This window comes from Taeniopygia guttata, chromosome 4, assembly GCF_048771995.1.
Source record: "Taeniopygia guttata chromosome 4, bTaeGut7.mat, whole genome shotgun sequence".
Taxonomy (NCBI): domain Eukaryota; kingdom Metazoa; phylum Chordata; class Aves; order Passeriformes; family Estrildidae; genus Taeniopygia; species Taeniopygia guttata.
In genome coordinates, this window is record NC_133028.1 from 67477403 (window position 1) to 67504721 (window position 27319).

Below are 27319 nucleotides of genomic sequence, written 5' to 3' on the forward strand. Positions count from 1 at the left end.
GACCAGCTCTCCTGGCCTAGGGTCCTACTCCCCTCTGGTCAGGCTCCTACTCCCTCCCCCTGCCAAAAGAGGGACAATCCCCCAACCAGTGGCCTCATTCTCTTCAGGTCTCCGGTTAGGAGTCTCCAGCCCACCCCAAAGGTCCTAGTTCCTCAAGATGCCCGGGACACTCCCTGCACTCACCCTGAGGAACTGCCCCCCAAGTTGCTCCAGATGGTGGAACCCCCCTGCGCCCCCCTTGTCACCCCCTCCCAGCCAGCCGCCCCAATGCCTGACACTGCAACTGGGAGACCCAGTCCTGAAGGTCTTCCTGGCAAGCCAGAATGTTGTCCCAACCAAACCACCACCTCTGGTCCCTTCGTGTACGGTGGTGCATTCCTGGCCAATCATTCCAGAAGCTTAAGGCACCATTGCCTGGTTGGCTCTCCCAATCACAAGTTGAGCTGGTGTCTTCACTCTTGGATACAGCCCTTCCCCTTTCTCTGGATTGACAACTACACACACATAACTAACAATTCATATAACTTTGTAATTTATTATAGTAATTATAACAATTCATTACAGTAAACAATTCATTACACTAACAATTTATTTACAATACTTAACTATCCTTAATCCTTCCTACTAAAACAAATTCATTTATAACAACAGGGGGACTAGAATACTACGGGGTAAAAATCTTATGCCTAAAATACTTGAACACTACAGGGTAATTATCTTATGCCTAAGCTACTTGAACTTCTAGAAGGGGAACACTAAAGGAAATGTCAGTTTCTTTTGGGAGAGGTGTCGGGAAACGCGGGACTGAGGCCGGGGTGTCTCCAGCTCTGGAGATGGGGATGCCGCTGGTCACACATGCCCCGGAGCTCCGCGCCGCGATGGAACTCGGCGCTGAGTGGGAGCGGACTCTCCTCTCTCCGACGGCCCCGGCGCTTCTCCCTCGGCCCGGGGCCCTGCGGGGCGGGTGGTTCAGGCACAGCTGCAGCAGGGCGCGGTTCTGCCTCAGCAGCTGCATCAGCCTCGTGGGGCAGCCGCGGCCCCGGCAGCAGCGGCAGCGGGCTCCGGCACGGCCCGAATGGTCCCGGCTCTGCTCCTGCGGGGCAAAGCGCAGAGAGGGATCCCATGGGAGCGGCGGAGTGGGGCCGAGGCCGCTGCGAGGGAGGCTCGGCCTGCCAGGGCTGCCCGGCAGAGGCCGCAGCGAGCGGAGCTCCGGCCCCGCTGCGGCTGCTGGCCCGGCCCGGCCCGGCCCGATGCCCGCCCGGAGGCTCCGCTCCCCTCTGCCCCGGGGCTCGGCCAAGGGGTGCCCTGGAGCCCCGGCAGCCTCGGCCCTGCCCGTCCTGCCTGCCCGAGCCCTCCCTCACCTTTCTGCGGTGTCTCCAGAGCCTCCTGCCTGCCCGAGCCCTCCCTCACCTTTCTGCGGCGTCTCAAGATCCTTTTGCCGAGCCAGCAGAAGCCCAGGACGACGCCCGCGACCAGCACGTCTCCCAGGAAGCACGTCCAGAACAGCAGCGCCAGGTCCCCCCACGGGCCGGCCTCATTGCCCGTGTCCTGCAGCTCCAGCTCCTCGGGAAGCAGGCCCGAGGTGCCCCGCTCAGGACGGCTGGAGGGGTCGAGGGGATGGACCAGGAGCGCCAGCAGGTACACCTGCAGCATCCAGGAGCCGCCCGGGCCAGCCATGGTGGTGCGCAGGAGGAGCTGCCACCAGCACACAGGCTCTGGACGTCTCTGCACGCCGAGGTCTGCTGGGGCTCTGGGCACGGAACGGCTGGGGGCACTTGCCAGCCACCCTGCTGTCCCCAGAGGCTGTGATGTCACAAATGACAGAATGCACGGGCTCGGAAGGGCCCTGCAAGTTCCACTCCAACCTGTGCCCCGTGGCCACCATGGCGAGCAGGCCGGAGCCGGAGTGCCATGGCCGGGCTTCCCTTGCGCACCTCCCACAGTGCTGATCCATGAGAGCTGAGGGCTCACTGTGCAAGGCTGAAAGTAAATGAGATGCTCTGAAGAGATTTTGGTCTTGGTGACTTATTGAAGGTGGATAGGACATAATTCCTTCGCTCATTGGGAATGCACAGTTTCGTTTTATCTGCTGTGTTTCTAAGCAGTGCTAAAGAAATGTTATTTCCCTCAATTTTGATGGCAGCAGAGGCTCAGCTGATTGATATGGATCTAAGTAAGGTCTCTAAGATGAAATAAAGTCTGAAAAGCTGCTAGACTAAAGGCACCCTGGACCTTTGGTCCCACAGGGAGTCTCTGAGGGAGCGGTCGAAGGGGCTTTGGGCAGCGAAATCTGATCTTCCACCCTGGAGACCAGAGGACACTTGGGCTGCTGGAGTTCCTTGAGTTTATTGCAAGGTGAAGTAGGAAGATGACAGGGAAACAACTGCACGGGAGGGAAACAGACTCCGAGAGCCCCTTCAGGGGAGGGGTCAGGACATATACCAGGGGAAGGGTAGGAGGGCTCAGGGCACATGGGGATCAATGGAAAGAAGACTCAGGGGAGGAGCAGGGATGGGGTGACATAACTAGAACCAATGGGTGAACAGAGAACTTTCCAGAACAGAGGGATGGAGCAAACAGTGAGTGACATTAACTGGCAGGGTACAACATTTGATGGACATGGGGAAGGCGGGGATCTCATACATCAGTGGTTTCACAGGGCAAGCCTGGATAGCTTTCCCTGGGACTGCCTCCCACACCAGACAACCCCTATAGTCAATCTGAACAGAAAAGGAAAAAGCTGAACTTCCATCTTAATTTCAGAGATGATTCCTCTGTCCTGCCTGCTTTTCCTACACTGGGTATGTGACCACCACCGTTCATTTTGATCCTTAGCCCTGCCTGCACCACTTCACCTGCCTTCTGCTGTTCACCTTTGCTTTCCTGTCAGATGGAATCACTGAAATAGAAAATATCCTTTATTAAAATGTCCTGGCAATTTTTAAATTTTAAAACTTTGCCCCTTTGTCTTTGCTGACTACTGGTGCTGGCTCATACCCAAGGTAGCAAATGTAGATGGAAATGCTGTACTGAACATAACATAATTATGTTTAGGAGGAACAGTTATTGCTGAATTGCTAGGAAAAATACTAAATTGAGCCTGTGGGACAATATGTCTGATTATACTAATTGGTACCTGTGCTTGTAATGCTTAGTTACATTTTTTCCTCACAACTGTGGAAGAACACTCGGCCATCTGATGTGGCCAAGCAGTTACTGCAGCTTCCTGGTGCCCTGCTGGGGCGTGCAGGAATGGCCCGTTCAGCACTGAACTCCCCATTTATGCACGTGGCTCTTACAGCCCCTTGTGGTGGTGATGTCAGTTTGGGATGAGAGCACATCCATCCCAGAAAAGTCATTAGCAGGGTTGTGAAGGTTTGCACAACACTTGCTTTTCCTGGGTGCTTTCATCAAATCTGGTGATGAGCTCCCTTTTCTGGGAGAGATGTCAATTCCTTACGCTGTGCAGGGAAATATTTGGTGTCTCTCACACCCAAGGACATGGGCTTTGGCACAGTTTGATGATACCTGAATGAATCCTTTAACACAGCAGCATTCTTTCAGATCAGTTCATTGTTTCTCTTTTCCTCAGGTAGATTACTAACCCTAACTAATTACTGGTGGTTTTTGATTTTTCTGCAGCCAGCAGCACAGCTGACCCCTCTCAAAGAGGTTCCAACAGGACAGAAGCACAACTCATTCTTTTCACCCCAACTCATGGACAGGAAAACCTTTCACAGCTCTCATCCCAATTTCTTATGTGGACCAAAACAGCCTTGTCTCATCCAGCAGATGTTCTCTTCATCAAAGTCCCATGGACAACTGGACAAAGCCTCTTCTTTCAGTACTGGGTAAGCACCAAGGTCAGCATCTGCTTTTCACCACTGCTGTACCATGACATTGCCTCTGACTATGGGGTAGCTAAATCTTGCTCCAGCTGCAGTTTATCTGTCTCACTTGCTCCTCCAAAATTGATTTATTCATGAAAATTAACAGAGTCCATTCCTGCAACTGGTGCCTAGCTTTTGCAACAGATATAGAACTCTATTTTAAGATGTTTATCCACTGAGTATGATTAATTATTATACTACTAAGAAAGTTTTCATTGTGTTCATTTTGTATTTTTTATCTCTGATTCAGCCTCCAATTAGCCAAAATTACTAGAAATCCCTAACAAATCACAATGTCAGTTATTTATATGATTCAATATTGAACGAACTGGCTATCAAAATCCCTTGGCCTTGGTCCTCCACTCCTTGGTGTGAGTCTTTAAATCCTCTAATGAACTTTTTCCCAGGCAAACAGAGCCAGCTTACTGGGACTGGCACCTTCTGTCCCTTGACATTTGTTACCTTTTGAGGTAAGGCAAAGAGGCCCTGTGGGCAGCCCAGTCTGCTTCAGGCCTCTCTTAATTGATTTTCTGTGAATTTTAATGATAAAGCTTCTCAGGGTGCTAGGCTGAGTTCTGAAGGGAACTGGGATGATCTGCTTCAATGAATGCAGCATCCTCAATTTCCCATTAGTTGCTGACAGCTTCATGAGGAAAAGTCCTCTTCATTTGGGACCAGTGGTATCAGACACAAAGCAAAAAACATCATTCTCATTCCTGACTCCAGGAAAAGGACACTTGGCATAGAGGGAAAGAGAGCTTGTCTTAGGAGTGAGCCAGAGAAGTCAAAATCTAGTGGGGCCACTTATTATTCTCCCTGTAGTCCTTATGCCTTAGCAGGCTGAAAACACCTGGGGCTGTTGTGTTTGGCCATTCTGGCTGGATGTCACACGGATTCTCTGAGCACAGCTGACAGTAACAGAAGGACAGTAGAGAATTTTTATGATCTTGAGACTGTATCTGAAACACAGAATCAACTTCTGCTTAATCAGCTTCATGATGAGTGTGAATATATTCAAATAGCAAATTTAATTAAATAAACACTTCGCAGTGAGAAACAAATGAAACCTGAACTTAAACAGAAATGAATATAAGACTCCTGGGAATATCAGGTACCGTGGGCAACAGAACTCAGAACAAACCAAAATGGCCGACAGTGGGAACCAGAGCTCAGAACAAACCAAAATGGCCGACAGTGGGAACCAGAACTCAGAACAAACCAAAATGGCCGACAGTGGGAACCAGACTCAGAACAAACCAAAATGGCCGACAGTGGGAACCAGAGCTCAGAACAAACCAAAATGGCCGACCAGCCGGAAGTTTTCACCGACTCTTCTGCTCCACCTGTCACTCACTATCGGGCTACCACACCCCTTCCTGAGGGGAACTCCCCCCCTTCCAAGAGCACCTAAAATGGCTCCTCTGAGCCACCAAGGATACCACAACTAAAATGGTTCCTTCAGGCCACTAAAACTACACAATCACTTCTCTTATGCAATTCAAGGAACCCCTTATGCCTGTGTAACAACACAGGGTGTTTTTCCCAGGGATACAGAGTCCACAGGAAAAACATCTGGGTGTTCGACACCCAGGGATCTTTGGACTCTCTTGAAGGGGACAGGATTGGTGCGTTCTTGATCTGGTGGAGGGTCGGTCCTTCTTCTGGTCCCTGATTTTTCCGTATGGTGGTGCATTCCTGGCCAATCATTCCAGAAGCTTAAGGCACCATTGCCTGGTTGGCTCTCCCAATCACAAGCTGAGCTGGTGTCTTCACTCTTGGATACAGCCCTTCCCCTTTCTCTGCATTGACATCTACACACACATAACTAACAATTCATATAACTTTGAATTTATTATATTAATTTTAACAATTCATTACAATACAACAATTCATTACACAAACAATTTATTTACAACAAGTAACTATCCTTAATCCTTCCTACTAAAACAAATTCATTTATAACAACAGGGGGACTAAAATACTATGGGGTAAGAATCTTATTCCTAAAATACTAAAATACAACGGGGTAGGAATCTTATGCCTAAAATACTTGAACTTCTAGAGGGGGAATACTAAAGGAAATGTCAGTTTCTTTTAGGAGAGGTGTCGGGAAACGCGGGACTGAGGCTGGGGTGTCTCCAGCTCTGGAGATGGGGATGCCGCTGGTCACACATGCCCCGGAGCTCCGCGCCGCGATGGAACTCGGCGCTGAGTGGGAGCGGACTCTCCTCTCTCCGACGGCCCCGGCGCTTCTCCCTCGGCCCGGGGCCCTGCGGGGCGGGTGGTTCAGGCACAGCTGCAGCAGGGCGCGGTTCTGCCTCAGCAGCTGCATCAGCGTCGTGGGGCAGCCGCGGCCCCGGCAGCAGCGGCAGCGGGCTCCGGCACGGCCCGAATGGTCCCGGCACTGCTCCTGCGGGGCAAAGAGCAGAGAGGGATCCCATGGGAGCGGCGGAGTGGGGCCGAGGCCGCTGCGAGGGAGGCTCGGCCTGCCAGGGCTGCCCGGCAGAGGCCGCAGCGAGCGGAGCTCCGGCCCCGCTGCGGCTGCTGGCCCGGCCCGGCCCGGCCCGATGCCCGCCCGGAGGCTCCGCTCCCCTCTGCCCCGGGGCTCGGCCAAGGGGTGCCCTGGAGCCCCGGCAGCCTCGGCTCTGCCCGTCCTGCCTGCCCGAGCCCTCCCTCACCTTTCTGCGGTGTCTCCAGAGCCTCCTGCCTGCCCGAGCCCTCCCTCACCTTTCTGCGGCGTCTCAAGAACCTTCTGCCGAGGCAGCAGCCCAGGACGACGCCAGCGACCAGCACGTCTCCCAGGAGGCACGTCCAGAACAGCAGCGCCAGGTCCCCCCACGGGCCGGCCTCATTGGCCATGTCCTGCAGCTCCAGCTCCTCGGGAAGCAGGCCCGAGGTGCCCCGCTCAGGACGGCTGGAGGGGTCGAGGGGATGGACAAGGAGCGCCAGCAGGTACACCTGCAGCATCCAGGAGCCGCCCTGGCCAGCCATGGTGGTGCGCAGGAGGAGCTGCCACCAGCACACAGGCTCTGGACGTCTCTGCACGCCGAGGTCTGCAGGGGCTCTGGGCACGGAACGGCTGGGGGCACTTGCCAGCCACCCTGCTGTCCCCAGAAGCTGTGATGTCACAAATCACAGAATGTATGGGCTCGGAAGGGCCCTGCAAGTTCCACCCTAACCTGTGCCCCGTGGCCACCATGGCGAGCAGGCCGGAGCCGGAGTGCCATGGCCGGGCTTCCCTTGGGCACCTCCCACAGTGCTGACTCCACCAGCTCCCCCAGGGCAGAGCATTCCCGTATCTAATGCCCCTTTCTGGGCCAAAGTTCTTCCTAATGTCCAATGTAAATCTCCCTCAGCACACCTCCCTCAGCACAGCTTCAGACCCTTGTTGGCATCTGCTCTCTCGTGTCCTGGCCCATCTCTGAGGAGGCTGCGATGCCCGCTGGGCACTCGCTGGGCGTGGGAGAAGAGGCTGTGCCAGCGAGTGCTGCTCAGCTTGTAGCCACTCACAGGAGCACTGGGTTGTGCCTGCTGTGAAAGGAGCGTTTGTGCACGTTGCCATTTCTTAGAGGTTTTACTCCAGATTTTCATGGACAGCTGTCCTAGTGAAAGCAAGTCTGTTTTCATGAGTATTTGAAGGGTAGTAGAACACAATGCCATCTCAGGGAAATTCTGCTGGTGTCATTTTACTGAGGCTTTGAGATGAGTTCCAAGAGCTCCTAAAATGGCTCCTCTGAGCCACCAAGGATACCACAACTAAAATGGTTCCTTCAGGCCACTAAAACTACACAATAGCTTCTCTTATGCAATTCGAGGAACCAATGATCTCAAACTTGCAAAGCAACAGATAAAACCCAGGCACCAAATACCAACAAAACATTGACTCTTAAACCCAATGTCACAAAAATAACAATACACTCAGCAAAACAGTATACACATCTATCACTTAAAACACAAAGATTAAGCAAAATACTATTAGTACTATTGTGAAATGCCAGACTGGTATTTTAGTATTAAAATAAATAATACCACACAACATAATAATCCAGTAAATAACTTACTATCAGTAGCAATAGAAAGAATAAATGAACTTGACAACACCGACCACAAAATCCCAACTAAAAGTAAATCACACATAAATAACTTTACATAAACTGAAACAAAATTGTGTCCCCAACAAGCAGGTTCTAAACCTCCCTCCTACCCCTAATAGGTAAAGGGACTTCTCCTAGCTGGCGGCCTTCACCTTCCCCGGCTCGTCGCTGTGCTACGAGGAATCTCCCCTTGACCAGCTCTCCTGGCCTGGGGTCCTACTCCCCTCTGGTCAGGCTCCTACTCCCTCCCCCTGCCAAAAGAGGGACAATCCCACAACCGGTGGCCTCACTCTCTGCAGGTCTCCGGTTAGGAGTCTCCAGCCCACCCCAAAGGTCCTAGTTCCTCAAGATGCCCGGGACACTCCCTGCGCTCACCCTGAGGAACTGCCCCCCAAGTTGCTCAAGATGGTGGAACCCCCCTGCGCCCCCCTTGTCACCCCTCCCAGCCAGCCACCCCAATGCCTGACACTGCAACTGGGAGACCCAGTCCTGAAGGTCTTCCTGGCAAGCCAGAATGTTGTCCCAACCAAACCACAACCTCCGGTCCCTTCGTGTACGGTGGTGCATTCCTGGCCAATCATTCCAGAAGCTTAAGGCACCATTGCCTGGTTGGCTCTCCCAATCACAAGCTGAGCTGGTGTCTTCACTCTTGGATACAGCCCTTCCCCTTTCTCTGCATTGACAGCTACACACACATAACTAACAATTCATATAACTTTGTAATTTATTATATTAATTATAACAATTCATTATAATACAACAATTCATTACACTAAAAATTTATTTAAAACAATTAACTATCCTTAATCCTGCCTACTAAAACAAACTCATTTATAACAACAGGGGGACTAGAAATACTACGGGTTAGAATCTTATGCCTAAAATACTACAACACTACGGGGTAAGAATCTTATGCCTAAACTACTTGAACTTCTAGAAGGGGAACACTAAAGGAAATGTCAGTGTCTTTTGGGAGAGGTGTCGGGAAACGCGGGACTGAGGCTGGGGTGTCTCCAGCTCTGGAGATGGGGATGCCGCTGGTCACACATGCCCCGGAGCTCCGCGCCGCGATGGAACTCGGCGCTGAGTGGGACCGGACTCTCCTCTCTCCGACGGCCCCGGCGCTTCTCCCTCGGCCCGGGGCCCTGCGGGGCGGGTGGGGCAGGCACAGCTGCAGCAGGGCGCGGTTCTGCCTCAGCAGCTGCATCAGCCTCGTGGGGCAGCCGCGGCCCCGGCAGCAGCGGCAGCGGGCTCCGGCACGGCCCGAATGGTCCCGGCTCTGCTCCTGCGGGGCAAAGCGCAGGAAGGGATCCCATGGGAGCGGCGGAGTGGGGCCGAGGCCGCTGCGAGGGAGGCTCGGCCTGGCAGGGCTGCCCGGCAGAGGCCGCAGCGAGCGGAGCTCCGGCCCCGCTGCGGCTGCTGGCGCGGCCCGGCCCGGCCCGATGCCCGCCCGGAGGCTCCGCTCCCCTCTGCCCCGGGGCTCGGCCAAGGGGTGCCCTGGAGCCCCGGGAGCCTCGGCTCTGCCCGTCCTGCCTGCCCGAGCCCTCCCTCACCTCTCTGCGGCGTCTCCAGAACCTTCTGCCAAGGCAGCAGCAGCCCAGGACGACGCCCGCGACCAGCACGTCTCCGAGGAAGCAGGTCCAGAACAGCAGCGCCAGGTCCCCCCACGGGCCGGCCTCATTGCCCGTGTCCTGCAGCTCCAGCTCCTCGGGAAGCAGGCCCGAGGTGCCCCGCTCAGGACGGCTGGAGGGGTCGAGGGGATGGACCAGGAGCGCCAGCAGGTACACCTGCAGCATCCAGGAAACGCCCGGGCCAGCCATGGTGGTGCGCAGGAGGAGCTGCCACCACCACACAGGCTCTGGACGTCTCTGCACGCCGAGGTCTGCTGGGGCTCTGGGCACGGAACGGCTGGGGGCACTTGCCAGCCACCCTGCTGTCCCCAGAGGCTGTGATGTCACAAATGACAGAATGCACGGGCTCCGAAGGGCCCTGCAAGTTCCACTCCAACCTGTGCCCCGTGGCCACCATGGCGAGCAGGCCGGAGCCGGAGTGCCATGGCCGGGCTTCCCTTGGGCACCTCCCACAGTGCTGATCCATGAGAGCTGAGGGCTCACTGTGCAAGGCTGAAAGTAAATGAGATGCTCTAAAGAGATTTTGGTCTTGGTGACATATTGAAGGTGGATAGGACATAATTCCTGTGCTCATTGGGAATGCATAGTTTCGTTTTATCTGCTGTGTTTCTAAGCAGTGCTAAAGAAATGTTATTTCCCTCGGTTTTGATGGCAGCAGAGGCTCAGCTGATTGATATGGATCTAAGTAAGGTCTCTAAGATGAAATAAAGTCAGAAAAGCTGCTAGACTAAAGGCACCCTGGACCTTGGGTCCCACAGGGAGTCTCTGAGGGAGCGGTCTAAGGGGCCTCGGGCAGCGAAATCTGATCTTCCACCCTGGAGACCAGAGGACACTTGGGCTGCTGGAGTTCCGTGAGTTTATTGCAAGGTGAAGTAGGAAGATGACAGGGAAACAACTGCACGGGAGGGAAACAGACTCCGAGAGCCCCTTCAGGGGAGGGGTCAGGACATACAACAGGGGAAGGGTAGGAGGGATCAGGGCACATGGGGATCAATGGGAAGAAGACTCAGGGGAGGAGCAGGGATGGGGTGACATAACTAGAACCAATGGGTGAACAGAGAACTTTCCAGAACTGAGGGATGGAACAAACAGTGAGTGACATTAACTGGCAGGGTCCAACATTTGATAGACATGGGGAAGGCGGGGATCTCATACATCAGTGGTTTCACAGGGCAAGCCTGGATAGCTTTCCCTGGGACTGCCTCCCACACCAGACAACCCCTACAGGCAATCCTAACAGAAAAGGAAAAAGCTGAACTTCCATCTTAAATTCAGAGATGATTCCTCTGTCCTGCCTGCTTTTCCTACACTGGGTATGTGACCACCACCGTTCATTTTGATCCTTAGCCCTGCCTGCACCACCTCACCTGCCTTCTGCTGCTCACCTTTGCTTTCCTATCAGATGGAATCACTGAAATAGAAAGGTTTCTTCATTAAAATGTCCTGGCAATTTTTAAATTTTAAAACTTTGCCCTTTTGTCTTTGCTGACTACTGGTGCTGGCTCATACCTAAGGTAGCAAATGTAGATGGAAATGCTGTACTGAACATACCATAATTATGTTTAGGAGTAACAGTTATTGCTGCATTGCTAGGAAAAATACTAAATTGAGCCTGTGGGACAATATGCCTGATTATACTAATTGGTACCTGTGCTTGTAATGCTTTGTTACATTTTCTCCTCACAACTGTGGAAGAACACTCGGCCATCTGATGTGGCCAAGCAGTTACTGCAGCTTCCTGGTGCCCTGCTGGGGCGTGCAGGAATGGCCAGTTCAGCACTGAACTCCCCATTTATGCACGTGGCTCTTACAGCCCCTTGTTATGGTGATGTCAGTTTGGGATGAGAGCACATCCATCCCAGAAAAGTCATTAGCAGGGTTGTGAAGGTTTGCACAACACTTGCTTTTCCTGGGTGCTTTCATCAAATCTGGTGATGAGCTCCCTTTTCTGGGAGAGAATTCAATTCCTTACGCTGAGGAGGGAAATGTTTGGTGTCTCTCACACCCAAGGACATGGGCTTTGGCACAGTTTGATGATACCTGAATGAATCCTTTAACACAGCAGCATTCTTTCAGATCAGCTCCTTGTTTCTCTTTTCCTCAGGTAGATTACTAACCCTAACAAATTACTGGTGGTTTTGATTTTTCTGCAGCCAGCAGCACAGCTGACCCCCCTCAAAGAGGTTCCAAAAGGACAGAAGCACAACTCATTCTTTTCACTCCAACTCATGGACAGGAAAACCTTTCACAGCTCTCATCCCAATTTCTTATGTGGACCAAAACAGCCTTGTCTCATCCAGCAGATGTTCTCTTCATCAAAGTCCCATGGACAACTGGACAAAGCCTCTTCTTTCAGTGCTGGGTAAGTGCCAAGGTCAGCATCTGCTTTTCACCACTGCTGTACCATGACATTGCCTCTGACTATGGGGTGGCTAAATCTTGCTCCAGCTGCAGTTTATCTGTCTCACTTGCTCCTCCAAAATTGATTTATTCATGAAAATTAACAGAGTCCATTCCTGCAACTGGTGCCTAGCTTTTGCAACAGATACAGAGCTCTATTTTAAGATGTTTATCCACTGAGTATTTTTAATTATTATACTACTAAGAAAGTTTTCATTGTGTTCATTTTGTCTTTTTTATCTCTGATTCAGCCTCCAATTAGCCAAAATTACTAGAAATCCCTAACAAATCACTATGTCAGTTATTTCTATGATTCAATATTGAACCAACTGGCTATCAAAATCCCTTGGCCTTGGTCCTCCACTCCTTGGTGTGAGTCTTGAATTTCTCCAATTAACTTTTCCCAGGCAAACAGAGCCAGCTTACTGGGACTGGCACCTTCTGTCCCTTGACATTTGTTACCTTTTGAGGTAAGGCAAAGAGGCCCTGTGGGCAGCCCAGTCTGCTTCAGGCCTCTCTTAATTGATTTTCTGTGAATTTTAATGATAAAGCTTCTCAGGGTGCTAGGCTGAGTTCTGAAGGGAACTGGGATGATCTGCTTCAATTAATGCAGCATCCTCAATTTCCCATTAGTTGCTGACAGCTTCATGAGGAAAAGTCCTCTTCATTTGGGGCCAGGGCTATCAGACACAAAGCAAAAAACATCATTCTCATTCCTAACTCCAGGAAAAGGACACTTGGCATAGAGGGAAGGAGAGCTTGTCTTAGGAGTGAGCCAGAGAAGTCAAAATCTAGTGAGGCCACTTATTAATCTTCTCCCCGTGGTCCTTATGCCTTAGCAGGCTGAAAAACTTCACTTTTTCCTACCTGACTTTGAAGACAATTTCCCAGCTGGTGGCCTGTAAAATTCCTGTCATCCTGGGCATCTGGCTTTGGATGTATTTCTGTGTAGATGCTCTGATTCATGGGGAGGCATTCCAACTACATTCCAGCTAGAACGTGGCTGGAAAGCAAGGCCAGAAGAATTGGTGAGTCGTGTGCAGCAGGATGCCAGCCTTATTTCTAAGCATGGTTTTCTTTTTTTTTTCCCCACTGCATGTCAAAGTATCCATTAGAATATGTTACCTTTTAAAAACAAACACTCCTCTCTCAAAAGAGCCATGGAAAGAAAGAAACAAAGCCCAAAACCCAAAGCAAGATATTCTGAGAATGTGTTGTAATTGTTTCATTTTTGTAATGTTACCTTTCCACTTAAAATAGAAGGAAATAATACGAACCCTCCTCAAAACCAGGGAGCCTACAAACTTCACTGTATCTTCAACTAGAAATAAATAGAGAGGGTAAGTGGATGAAGGAAGGATGTTCAGAAAAGTTAAATGAAGTTCAAAGGAAGCAGGCAGAAAGATCTGTATTACTGTAGTGATGTTACTAAAATGTTTACTGTGTCATTAACAATAATTAATCTCTCTAAGACTTAATTCCTTAGATAAAACTTGATATTTAACTGCTTTTTCATCATAAATCATTGCTAAAGGATGGCATAAAGGATGGGAAGCTGGACATATGAAGATACACACGTTCTGTAAGGCTTGTAATACATTTACAGGGCCATTGCACGTGCCTTAAGTTATGACTTCAGGAGAGAAGCAAGAAAGAAAAGCTATTGGAGATAACATTGTGGTATTTCAGCCTGGTTAACTGCAGCAAACCTGGATCTTCACTTCCCAGACTGCCTCTGAGCAGTGGAGTTTTGAAGGCTCCCATCAAGCACTTGCAGTGTATGTATTCACTTCCCTGTTTTCTAAGGGCATCCGTTCACCTGAGTGTTCCTCAGCCCTTTCTCTCCCCACCAGACACTGCTGAAACCTTCTGGGTGTTTCAATCAGTTTGAGGGTTTTTTTGCCAGTGATAGTGGTTTTCTTTCTGTTTGGTTGAAATACTTTTAAGCAGCCTATGGTGGCTTTTTTGCAGAAGAGAAATTAAATTGATGGACAATTGCATTATTTGGTAGTGTTTGCAGGGTGTGGCTATAGCAGTGTGCAATATTTGGGTCAGATGTTTTTTAGCAGTTCATTGTCTGCCCAACTGAATGCTCAAGCATAATCAGGCTGATTATGTTGAAGCAGTTATAAGTTCAATGTACAGTGAGAAATAGGATAGCAATTATCTTCTAAATTTATATGAGCTACAGGAGGTACTTTTGCTCAGGACTGGAATCCTGGATAATCTGTATCATCAACACAGTTCTGGATTTAGCTCCTAACATGTTTTTGAGAAAAAAATCAGCATGCAAATGATTGAAGTCAATTTCTATGTTAATCCTCAGGCAGCTATGAGTGGGGACACCTGTGATTTCAGACTAAAAACCAAGAAAAGTTCAGTAGTTAAAATTCTGAGCCCTGAAAGTAGAAGACAACTGCTCATTCCAGGTGTTCATTAAAACCACATTCCAGCCCAGCCCAAAGAAGGTGCCTGTGCATTAGAAGTATGGGATGACATTAGACTCTTTAAACACTGTTTTATTGGCCTTTGAATATAGGTGATATTTCATTATCTAACGTATGTATCATTGAAAGCTCTGGACTTTTATCATTTTAAAATGTTGATTTGATATTAAGAGTTATTCACTTGGTTTTCTAGAAGTGGTGTGCAGGCAGATAAATTAGGAAGTTTTTCTATAAAGTGCTCCAGTCTGAAGGCAAATATTTCTTCCTCTGGGTTTTTGGCAAAAGTGTCTTACTGAACACCTGGAGCTGTTGTGTTTGGCCATTCTGGCCGGATGTCACACGGATTCTCTGAGCACAGCTGACAGTAACAGAAGGACAGTAGAGAATTTTTATGATCTTGAGACAGTATCTGAAATACAGAATCAACTTCTGCTTAATCAGCATCATGATGAGTGTGAATATATTCAAATAGCAAATTTAATTAAATAAACAATTCGCAGTGAGAAACAAATGAAACCTGAACTTAATCAGAAATGAATATGAGACTCCTGGGAATATCAGGTACTGTGGGAACCAGAACTCAGAACAAACCAAAATGGCCGACAGTGGGAACCAGAGCTCAGAACAAACCAAAATGGCCGAGCAGACGGAAGTTTTCACCGACTCTTCTGGTCCACCTGTCACTCACTATCGGGCTACCACATCCCTTCCTGAGGGGAACTCCCCCCCTTCCAAGGGCACCTAAAATGGCTCCTCTGAGCGACCAATGATACCACAACTAAAATGGTTCCTTCAGGCCACTAAAACTACACAGTCACTTCTCTTATGCAATTCAAGGAACCCCTTATGCCTGTGTAACAACACAGGGTGTTTTTCCCAGGGATACAGAGTCCACAGGAAAAAGATCTGGGTGTTCGACACCCAGGGATCTTTAGAGTCTCTTGAAGGGGACAGGATTGGTGTGTTCTTGATCTGGCGGAGGGTCGGTCCTTCTTCTGGTCACTGATTGTTCCATAGGGTGGTGCATTCCTGGCCAATCATTCCAGAAGCTTAAGGCACCATTGCCTGGTTGGCTCTCCCAATCACAAATTGAGCTGGTGTCTTCACTCTTGGATACAAGCCCTTCCCCTTTCTCTGGATTGAAAGCTACACACACATAACTAACAATTCATATAACTTTTTAATTTATTACATTAATTATAACAATTCATTATAATACAACAATTCATTACACTAACAATTTATTTACAACAATTAACTATCCTTAATCCTTCCTACTAAAACAAATTCATTTATAACAACAGGGGGACTAAAATACTACGGGGTAAGAATCTTATGCCTAAAATACTAGAATACTACGGGGTAAGAATCTTATGCCTAAAATACTTGAACACTACGGGGTAATTATCTTATGCCTAAACTACTTGAACTTCTAGAAGGGGAATACTAAAGGAAATGTCCGTTTCTATTGGGACAGGTGTCGGGAAACGCGGGACTGAGGCTGGGGTGTCTCCAGCTCTGGAGATGGGGATGCCGCTGGTCACACATGCCCCGGAGCTCCGCGCCGCGATGGAACTCGGCGCTGAGTGGGACCGGACTCTCCTCTCTCCGACGGCCCCGGCGCTTCTCCCTCGGCCCGGGGCCCTGCGGGGCGGGTGGGGCAGGCACAGCTGCAGCAGGGCGCGGTTCTGCCTCAGCAGCTGCATCAGCCTCGTGGGGCAGCCGCGGCCCCGGCAGCAGCGGCAGCGGGCTCCGGCACGGCCCGAATGGTCCCGGCTCTGCTCCTGCGGGGCAAAGCGCAGAGAGGGATCCCATGGGAGCGGCGGAGTGGGGCCGAGGCCGCTGCGAGGGAGGCTCGGCCTGCCAGGGCTGCCCGGCAGAGGCCGCAGCGAGCGGAGCTCCGGCCCCGCTGCGGCTGCTGGCCCGGCCCGGCCCGGCCCGATGCCCGCCCGGAGGCTCCGCTCCCCTCTGCCCCGGGGCTCGGCCAAGGGGTGCCCTGGAGCCCCGGCAGCCTCGGCTCTGCCCGTCCTGCCTGCCCGAGCCCTCCCTCACCTTTCTGCGGCGTCTCCAGAACCTTCTGCCAAGGCAGCAGCAGCCCAGGACGACGCCCGCGACCAGCACGTCTCCCAGGAGGCACGTCCAGAACAGCAGCGCCAGGTCCCCCCACGGACCGGCCTCATTGGCCATGTCCTGCAGCTCCAGCTCCTCGGGAAGCAGGCCCGAGGTGCCCCGCTCAGGACGGCTGGAGGGGTCGAGGGGATGGACCAGGAGCGCCAGCAGGTACACCTGCAGCATCCAGGAAACGCCCTGGCCAGCCATGGTGGTGCGCAGGAGGAGCTGCCACCAGCACACAGGCTCTGGACGTCTCTGCACACCGAGGTCTGCAGGGGCTCTGGGCACGGAACGGCTGGGGGCACTTGCCAGCCACCCTGCTGTCCCCAGAGGCTGTGATGTCACAAATCACAGAATGCACGGGCTCCGAAGGGCCCTGCAAGTTCCACCCTAACCTGTGCCCCGTGGCCACCATGGCGAGCAGGCTGGAGCCGGAGTGCCATGGCCGGGCTTCCCTTGGGCACCTCCCACAGTGCTGACTCCACCAGCTCCCCCAGGGCAGAGCATTCCCGTATCTAATGCCCCTTTCTGGGCCAAAGTTCTTCCTAATGTCCAATGTAAATCTCCCTCAGCACACCTCCTTCAGCACAGCTTCAGACCCTTGTTGGCATCTGCTCTCTCGTGTCCTGGCCCATCTCTGAGGAGGCTGCGATGCCCGCTGGGCACTCGCTGGGCGTGGGAGAAGAGGCTGTGCCAGCGAGTGCTGCTCAGCTTGTAGCCACTCACAGGAGCACTGGGTTGTGCCTGCTGTGAAAGGAGCGTTTGTGCACGTTGCCATTTCTTAGAGGTTTTACCCCAGATTTTCATGGACAGCTGTCCTAGTGAAAGCAAGTCTGTTTTCATGAGTATTTGAAGGGTAGTAGAACACAGTGCCATCTCAGGGAAGTTCTGCTGGTGTCATTTTACTGAGGCTTTGAGATGAGTTCCAAGAGCTCCTAAAATGGCTCCTCTGAGCCACCAAGGATACCACAACTAAAATGGTTCCTTCAGGCCAATAAAACTACACAATCATTATCTTACGCAATTCGAGGAACCAATGATCTTAAACCTCCAAAGCAACAGGTAAAATCCAGGTACCAAATACCAACAAAACACTGACGACTCTTAAATCCAATGTCAAAAAATCACAATACACTCAGCAAAACAATATACACATCTATCACTTAAAACACAAAGATTAAGCAAAATACTACTAGTAATATTGTGAAATGCCAGACTGGTATTTTAATATTAAAATAAATAAAACCACACAATATAATAATCCAGTAAATAACTTACTATCAGTAGCAATAGAAAGAATAAATGAACTTGACAACACCGACCAGAAAATCCCAACTAAAAGTAAATCACACATAAATAACTTTACATAAACTGAAACAAAATTATGTCCCTAACCAGCAGGTTCTAAACCTCCCTAATAGGTAAAGGGACTTCTCCTAGCTGGCAGCCTTCACCCTCCCCGGCTTGTCGCTGTGCTACGAGGAATCTCCCCTTGACCACCTCTCCTGGCCTAGGGTCCTACTCCCCTCTGGTCAGGCTCCTACTCCCTCCCCCTGCCAAAAGAGGGACAATCCCCCAACCGGTGGCCTCATTCTCCTCAGGTCTCCGGTTAGGAGTCTCCAGCCCACCCCAAAGGTCCTAGTTCCTCAAGATGCCCGGGACACTCCCTGCGCTCACCCTGAGGAACTGCCCCCCAAGTTGCTCGAGATGGTGGAACCCCCCTGTGCCCCCCTTGTCACCCCCTCCCAGCCAGCGCTTCAATGCATGACACTGCAACTGGGAGACCCAGTCCTGAAGGTCTTCCTGGCAAGCCAGAATGTTGTCCCAACCAAACCACCACCTCTGGTCCCTTCGTGTACGGTGGTGCATTCCTGGCCAATCATTCCAGGAGCTTAAGGCACCATTGCCTGGTTGGCTCTCCCAATCCCAAGCTGAGCTGGTGTCTTCACTCTTGGATACAGCCCTTCCCCTTTCTCTGCATTGACAGCTACACACACATAACTAACAATTCATATAACTTTGTAATTTATTACATTAATTATAACAATTCATTATAATACAACAATTCATTACACTAACAATTTATTTACAATAATTAACTATCCTTAATCCTTCCTACTAAAACAAATTCATTTATAACAACAGGGGGACTAAAATACTACGGGGTAAGAATCTTATGCCTAAAATACTAGAATACTACGGGGTAATAATCTTATGCCTAAAATACTTGAACACTACGGGGTAATTAACTTATGCCTAAAATACTTGAACTTCTAGAAGGGGAATACTAAAGGAAATGTCAGTTTCTATTGGGACAGGTGTCGGGAAACGCTGGACTGAGGCTGGGGTGTCTCCAGCTCTGGAGATGGGGATGCCGCTGGTCACACATGCCCCGGAGCTCCGCGCCGCGATGGAACTCGGCGCTGAGTGGGACCGGACTCTCCTCTCTCCGACGGCCCCGGCGCTTCTCCCTCGGCCCGGGGCCCTGCGGGGCGGGTGGGGCAGGCACAGCTGCAGCAGGGCGCGGTTCTGCCTCAGCAGCTGCATCAGCCTCGTGGGGCAGCCGCGGCCCCGGCAGCAGCGGCAGCGGGCTCCGGCACGGCCCGAATGGTCCCGGCACTGCTCCTGCGGGGCAAAGCGCAGAGAGGGATCCCATGGGAGCGGCGGAGTGGGGCCGAGGCCGCTGCGAGGGAGGCTCGGCCTGCCAGGGCTGCCCGGCAGAGGCCGCAGCGAGCGGAGCTCCGGCCCCGCTGCGGCTGCTGGCCCGGCCCGGCCCGGCCCGATGCCCGCCCGGAGGCTCCGCTCCCCTCTGCCCCGGGGCTCGGCCAAGGGGTGCCCTGGAGCCCCGGGAGCCTCGGCTCTGCCCGTCCTGCCTGCCCGAGCCCTCCCTCACCTTTCTGCGGCGTCTCCAGAACCTTCTGCCAAGGCAGCAGCAGCCCAGGACGACGCCCGCGACCAGCACGTCTCCCAGGAGGCACGTCCAGAACAGCAGCGCCAGGTCCCCCCACGGACCGGCCTCATTGGCCATGTCCTGCAGCTCCAGCTCCTCGGGAAGCAGGCCCGAGGTGCCCCGCTCAGGACGGCTGGAGGGGTCGAGGGGATGGACCAGGAGCGCCAGCAGGTACACCTGCAGCATCCAGGAAACGCCCTGGCCAGCCATGGTGGTGCGCAGGAGGAGCTGCCACCAGCACACAGGCTCTGGACGTCTCTGCACACCGAGGTCTGCAGGGGCTCTGGGCACGGAACGGCTGGGGGCACTTGCCAGCCACCCTGCTGTCCCCAGAGGCTGTGATGTCACAAATCACAGAATGCACGGGCTCCGAAGGGCCCTGCAAGTTCCACCCTAACCTGTGCCCCGTGGCCACCATGGCGAGCAGGCTGGAGCCGGAGTGCCATGGCCGGGCTTCCCTTGGGCACCTCCCACAGTGCTGACTCCACCAGCTCCCCCAGGGCAGAGCATTCCCGTATCTAATGCCCCTTTCTGGGCCAAAGTTCTTCCTAATGTCCAATGTAAATCTCCCTCAGCACACCTCCTTCAGCACAGCTTCAGACCCTTGTTGGCATCTGCTCTCTCGTGTCCTGGCCCATCTCTGAGGAGGCTGCGATGCCCGCTGGGCACTCGCTGGGCGTGGGAGAAGAGGCTGTGCCAGCGAGTGCTGCTCAGCTTGTAGCCACTCACAGGAGCACTGGGTTGTGCCTGCTGTGAAAGGAGCGTTTGTGCACGTTGCCATTTCTTAGAGGTTTTACCCCAGATTTTCATGGACAGCTGTCCTAGTGAAAGCAAGTCTGTTTTCATGAGTATTTGAAGGGTAGTAGAACACAGTGCCATCTCAGGGAAGTTCTGCTGGTGTCATTTTACTGAGGCTTTGAGATGAGTTCCAAGAGCTCCTAAAATGGCTCCTCTGAGCCACCAAGGATACCACAACTAAAATGGTTCCTTCAGGCCAATAAAACTACACAATCATTATCTTACGCAATTCGAGGAACCAATGATCTTAAACCTCCAAAGCAACAGGTAAAATCCAGGTACCAAATACCAACAAAACACTGACGACTCTTAAATCCAATGTCAAAAAATCACAATACACTCAGCAAAACAATATACACATCTATCACTTAAAACACAAAGATTAAGCAAAATACTACTAGTAATATTGTGAAATGCCAGACTGGTATTTTAATATTAAAATAAATAAAACCACACAATATAATAATCCAGTAAATAACTTACTATCAGTAGCAATAGAAAGAATAAATGAACTTGACAACACCGACCAGAAAATCCCAACTAAAAGTAAATCACACATAAATAACTTTACATAAACTGAAACAAAATTATGTCCCTAACCAGCAGGTTCTAAACCTCCCTAATAGGTAAAGGGACTTCTCCTAGCTGGCAGCCTTCACCCTCCCCGGCTTGTCGCTGTGCTACGAGGAATCTCCCCTTGACCACCTCTCCTGGCCTAGGGTCCTACTCCCCTCTGGTCAGGCTCCTACTCCCTCCCCCTGCCAAAAGAGGGACAATCCCCCAACCGGTGGCCTCATTCTCCTCAGGTCTCCGGTTAGGAGTCTCCAGCCCACCCCAAAGGTCCTAGTTCCTCAAGATGCCCGGGACACTCCCTGCGCTCACCCTGAGGAACTGCCCCCCAAGTTGCTCGAGATGGTGGAACCCCCCTGTGCCCCCCTTGTCACCCCCTCCCAGCCAGCGCTTCAATGCATGACACTGCAACTGGGAGACCCAGTCCTGAAGGTCTTCCTGGCAAGCCAGAATGTTGTCCCAACCAAACCACCACCTCTGGTCCCTTCGTGTACGGTGGTGCATTCCTGGCCAATCATTCCAGGAGCTTAAGGCACCATTGCCTGGTTGGCTCTCCCAATCCCAAGCTGAGCTGGTGTCTTCACTCTTGGATACAGCCCTTCCCCTTTCTCTGCATTGACAGCTACACACACATAACTAACAATTCATATAACTTTGTAATTTATTACATTAATTATAACAATTCATTATAATACAACAATTCATTACACTAACAATTTATTTACAATAATTAACTATCCTTAATCCTTCCTACTAAAACAAATTCATTTATAACAACAGGGGGACTAAAATACTACGGGGTAAGAATCTTATGCCTAAAATACTAGAATACTACGGGGTAATAATCTTATGCCTAAAATACTTGAACACTACGGGGTAATTAACTTATGCCTAAAATACTTGAACTTCTAGAAGGGGAATACTAAAGGAAATGTCAGTTTCTATTGGGACAGGTGTCGGGAAACGCTGGACTGAGGCTGGGGTGTCTCCAGCTCTGGAGATGGGGATGCCGCTGGTCACACATGCCCCGGAGCTCCGCGCCGCGATGGAACTCGGCGCTGAGTGGGACCGGACTCTCCTCTCTCCGACGGCCCCGGCGCTTCTCCCTCGGCCCGGGGCCCTGCGGGGCGGGTGGGGCAGGCACAGCTGCAGCAGGGCGCGGTTCTGCCTCAGCAGCTGCATCAGCCTCGTGGGGCAGCCGCGGCCCCGGCAGCAGCGGCAGCGGGCTCCGGCACGGCCCGAATGGTCCCGGCACTGCTCCTGCGGGGCAAAGCGCAGAGAGGGATCCCATGGGAGCGGCGGAGTGGGGCCGAGGCCGCTGCGAGGGAGGCTCGGCCTGCCAGGGCTGCCCGGCAGAGGCCGCAGCGAGCGGAGCTCCGGCCCCGCTGCGGCTGCTGGCCCGGCCCGGCCCGGCCCGATGCCCGCCCGGAGGCTCCGCTCCCCTCTGCCCCGGGGCTCGGCCAAGGGGTGCCCTGGAGCCCCGGGAGCCTCGGCTCTGCCCGTCCTGCCTGCCCGAGCCCTCCCTCACCTTTCTGCGGCGTCTCCAGAACCTTCTGCCAAGGCAGCAGCAGCCCAGGACGACGCCCGCGACCAGCACGTCTCCCAGGAGGCACGTCCAGAACAGCAGCGCCAGGTCCCCCCACGGACCGGCCTCATTGGCCATGTCCTGCAGCTCCAGCTCCTCGGGAAGCAGGCCCGAGGTGCCCCGCTCAGGACGGCTGGAGGGGTCGAGGGGATGGACCAGGAGCGCCAGCAGGTACACCTGCAGCATCCAGGAAACGCCCTGGCCAGCCATGGTGGTGCGCAGGAGGAGCTGCCACCAGCACACAGGCTCTGGACGTCTCTGCACACCGAGGTCTGCAGGGGCTCTGGGCACGGAACGGCTGGGGGCACTTGCCAGCCACCCTGCTGTCCCCAGAGGCTGTGATGTCACAAATCACAGAATGCACGGGCTCCGAAGGGCCCTGCAAGTTCCACCCTAACCTGTGCCCCGTGGCCACCATGGCGAGCAGGCTGGAGCCGGAGTGCCATGGCCGGGCTTCCCTTGGGCACCTCCCACAGTGCTGACTCCACCAGCTCCCCCAGGGCAGAGCATTCCCGTATCTAATGCCCCTTTCTGGGCCAAAGTTCTTCCTAATGTCCAATGTAAATCTCCCTCAGCACACCTCCTTCAGCACAGCTTCAGACCCTTGTTGGCATCTGCTCTCTCGTGTCCTGGCCCATCTCTGAGGAGGCTGCGATGCCCGCTGGGCACTCGCTGGGCGTGGGAGAAGAGGCTGTGCCAGCGAGTGCTGCTCAGCTTGTAGCCACTCACAGGAGCACTGGGTTGTGCCTGCTGTGAAAGGAGCGTTTGTGCACGTTGCCATTTCTTAGAGGTTTTACCCCAGATTTTCATGGACAGCTGTCCTAGTGAAAGCAAGTCTGTTTTCATGAGTATTTGAAGGGTAGTAGAACACAGTGCCATCTCAGGGAAGTTCTGCTGGTGTCATTTTACTGAGGCTTTGAGATGAGTTCCAAGAGCTCCTAAAATGGCTCCTCTGAGCCACCAAGGATACCACAACTAAAATGGTTCCTTCAGGCCAATAAAACTACACAATCATTATCTTACGCAATTCGAGGAACCAATGATCTTAAACCTCCAAAGCAACAGGTAAAATCCAGGTACCAAATACCAACAAAACACTGACGACTCTTAAATCCAATGTCAAAAAATCACAATACACTCAGCAAAACAATATACACATCTATCACTTAAAACACAAAGATTAAGCAAAATACTACTAGTAATATTGTGAAATGCCAGACTGGTATTTTAATATTAAAATAAATAAAACCACACAATATAATAATCCAGTAAATAACTTACTATCAGTAGCAATAGAAAGAATAAATGAACTTGACAACACCGACCAGAAAATCCCAACTAAAAGTAAATCACACATAAATAACTTTACATAAACTGAAACAAAATTATGTCCCTAACCAGCAGGTTCTAAACCTCCCTAATAGGTAAAGGGACTTCTCCTAGCTGGCAGCCTTCACCCTCCCCGGCTTGTCGCTGTGCTACGAGGAATCTCCCCTTGACCACCTCTCCTGGCCTAGGGTCCTACTCCCCTCTGGTCAGGCTCCTACTCCCTCCCCCTGCCAAAAGAGGGACAATCCCCCAACCGGTGGCCTCATTCTCCTCAGGTCTCCGGTTAGGAGTCTCCAGCCCACCCCAAAGGTCCTAGTTCCTCAAGATGCCCGGGACACTCCCTGCGCTCACCCTGAGGAACTGCCCCCCAAGTTGCTCGAGATGGTGGAACCCCCCTGTGCCCCCCTTGTCACCCCCTCCCAGCCAGCGCTTCAATGCATGACACTGCAACTGGGAGACCCAGTCCTGAAGGTCTTCCTGGCAAGCCAGAATGTTGTCCCAACCAAACCACCACCTCTGGTCCCTTCGTGTACGGTGGTGCATTCCTGGCCAATCATTCCAGGAGCTTAAGGCACCATTGCCTGGTTGGCTCTCCCAATCCCAAGCTGAGCTGGTGTCTTCACTCTTGGATACAGCCCTTCCCCTTTCTCTGCATTGACAGCTACACACACATAACTAACAATTCATATAACTTTGTAATTTATTACATTAATTATAACAATTCATTATAATACAACAATTCATTACACTAACAATTTATTTACAATAATTAACTATCCTTAATCCTTCCTACTAAAACAAATTCATTTATAACAACAGGGGGACTAAAATACTACGGGGTAAGAATCTTATGCCTAAAATACTAGAATACTACGGGGTAATAATCTTATGCCTAAAATACTTGAACACTACGGGGTAATTAACTTATGCCTAAAATACTTGAACTTCTAGAAGGGGAATACTAAAGGAAATGTCAGTTTCTATTGGGACAGGTGTCGGGAAACGCTGGACTGAGGCTGGGGTGTCTCCAGCTCTGGAGATGGGGATGCCGCTGGTCACACAGGCCCCGGAGCTCCGCGCCGCGATGGAACTCGGCGCTGAGTGGGACCGGACTCTCCTCTCTCCGACGGCCCCGGCGCTTCTCCCTCGGCCCGGGGCCCTGCGGGGCGGGTGGGGCAGGCACAGCTGCAGCAGGGCGCGGTTCTGCCTCAGCAGCTGCATCAGCCTCGTGGGGCAGCCGCGGCCCCGGCAGCAGCGGCAGCGGGCTCCGGCACGGCCCGAATGGTCCCGGCTCTGCTCCTGCGGGGCAAAGCGCAGAGAGGGATCCCATGGGAGCGGCGGAGTGGGGCCGAGGCCGCTGCGAGGGAGGCTCGGCCTGCCAGGGCTGCCCGGCAGAGGCCGCAGCGAGCGGAGCTCCGGCCCCGCTGCGGCTGCTGGCCCGGCCCGGCCCGGCCCGATGCCCGCCCGGAGGCTCCGCTCCCCTCTGCCCCGGGGCTCGGCCAAGGGGTGCCCTGGAGCCCCGGGAGCCTCGGCTCTGCCCGTCCTGCCTGCCCGAGCCCTCCCTCACCTTTCTGCGGCGTCTCCAGAACCTTCTGCCAAGGCAGCAGCAGCCCAGGACGACGCCCGCGACCAGCACGTCTCCCAGGAGGCACGTCCAGAACAGCAGCGCCAGGTCCCCCCACGGACCGGCCTCATTGGCCATGTCCTGCAGCTCCAGCTCCTCGGGAAGCAGGCCCGAGGTGCCCCGCTCAGGACGGCTGGAGGGGTCGAGGGGATGGACCAGGAGCGCCAGCAGGTACACCTGCAGCATCCAGGAAACGCCCTGGCCAGCCATGGTGGTGCGCAGGAGGAGCTGCCACCAGCACACAGGCTCTGGACGTCTCTGCACACCGAGGTCTGCAGGGGCTCTGGGCACGGAACGGCTGGGGGCACTTGCCAGCCACCCTGCTGTCCCCAGAGGCTGTGATGTCACAAATCACAGAATGCACGGGCTCCGAAGGGCCCTGCAAGTTCCACCCTAACCTGTGCCCCGTGGCCACCATGGCGAGCAGGCTGGAGCCGGAGTGCCATGGCCGGGCTTCCCTTGGGCACCTCCCACAGTGCTGACTCCACCAGCTCCCCCAGGGCAGAGCATTCCCGTATCTAATGCCCCTTTCTGGGCCAAAGTTCTTCCTAATGTCCAATGTAAATCTCCCTCAGCACACCTCCTTCAGCACAGCTTCAGACCCTTGTTGGCATCTGCTCTCTCGTGTCCTGGCCCATCTCTGAGGAGGCTGCGATGCCCGCTGGGCACTCGCTGGGCGTGGGAGAAGAGGCTGTGCCAGCGAGTGCTGCTCAGCTTGTAGCCACTCACAGGAGCACTGGGTTGTGCCTGCTGTGAAAGGAGCGTTTGTGCACGTTGCCATTTCTTAGAGGTTTTACCCCAGATTTTCATGGACAGCTGTCCTAGTGAAAGCAAGTCTGTTTTCATGAGTATTTGAAGGGTAGTAGAACACAGTGCCATCTCAGGGAAGTTCTGCTGGTGTCATTTTACTGAGGCTTTGAGATGAGTTCCAAGAGCTCCTAAAATGGCTCCTCTGAGCCACCAAGGATACCACAACTAAAATGGTTCCTTCAGGCCAATAAAACTACACAATCATTATCTTACGCAATTCGAGGAACCAATGATCTTAAACCTCCAAAGCAACAGGTAAAATCCAGGTACCAAATACCAACAAAACACTGACGACTCTTAAATCCAATGTCAAAAAATCACAATACACTCAGCAAAACAATATACACATCTATCACTTAAAACACAAAGATTAAGCAAAATACTACTAGTAATATTGTGAAATGCCAGACTGGTATTTTAATATTAAAATAAATAAAACCACACAATATAATAATCCAGTAAATAACTTACTATCAGTAGCAATAGAAAGAATAAATGAACTTGACAACACCGACCAGAAAATCCCAACTAAAAGTAAATCACACATAAATAACTTTACATAAACTGAAACAAAATTATGTCCCTAACCAGCAGGTTCTAAACCTCCCTAATAGGTAAAGGGACTTCTCCTAGCTGGCAGCCTTCACCCTCCCCGGCTTGTCGCTGTGCTACGAGGAATCTCCCCTTGACCACCTCTCCTGGCCTAGGGTCCTACTCCCCTCTGGTCAGGCTCCTACTCCCTCCCCCTGCCAAAAGAGGGACAATCCCCCAACCGGTGGCCTCATTCTCCTCAGGTCTCCGGTTAGGAGTCTCCAGCCCACCCCAAAGGTCCTAGTTCCTCAAGATGCCCGGGACACTCCCTGCGCTCACCCTGAGGAACTGCCCCCCAAGTTGCTCGAGATGGTGGAACCCCCCTGTGCCCCCCTTGTCACCCCCTCCCAGCCAGCGCTTCAATGCATGACACTGCAACTGGGAGACCCAGTCCTGAAGGTCTTCCTGGCAAGCCAGAATGTTGTCCCAACCAAACCACCACCTCTGGTCCCTTCGTGTACGGTGGTGCATTCCTGGCCAATCATTCC

The 27319-nt window shown here is 52.4% G+C and overlaps 2 protein-coding genes across 2 annotated transcripts in view; one reads left to right on the plus strand and one right to left on the minus strand.

The window, feature by feature from the left end:
* Nucleotides 1-27319, plus strand: part of LOC115495084 (uncharacterized) — a 161297-nt gene that overhangs the window by 76643 nt on the left and 57335 nt on the right. Inside the window, exon 6 of the mRNA XM_072928814.1 lies at nt 11769-11977. Within this exon, the coding sequence (XP_072784915.1) occupies nt 11769-11977 (209 nt within the window). The remainder of the gene's footprint in view (nt 1-11768; nt 11978-27319) is intronic.
* Nucleotides 617-2304, minus strand: LOC121469954 (uncharacterized). The gene is made up of 2 exons (XM_072927793.1): nt 1411-2304; nt 617-1093 (listed from the first exon to the last, which is right to left on the minus strand). Exons 1-2 carry the CDS (start codon nt 1675-1677, stop codon nt 725-727), a joined length of 636 nt encoding a protein of 211 aa, XP_072783894.1. The 5' UTR covers nt 1678-2304; the 3' UTR covers nt 617-724.

Bases quoted from the DNA above. Each gene is read 5' to 3' on its own strand.
- LOC121469954 (XM_072927793.1), bottom strand. From the start codon at position 1,677: ATGGCTGGCCCGGGCGGCTCCTGGATGCTGCAGGTGTACCTGCTGGCG. The intron at 1,094-1,410 runs GTGAGGGAGGGC...TTTGCCCCGCAG, and splicing joins TCTTGAGACGCCGCAGAAAG to GAGCAGAGCCGGGACCATTC.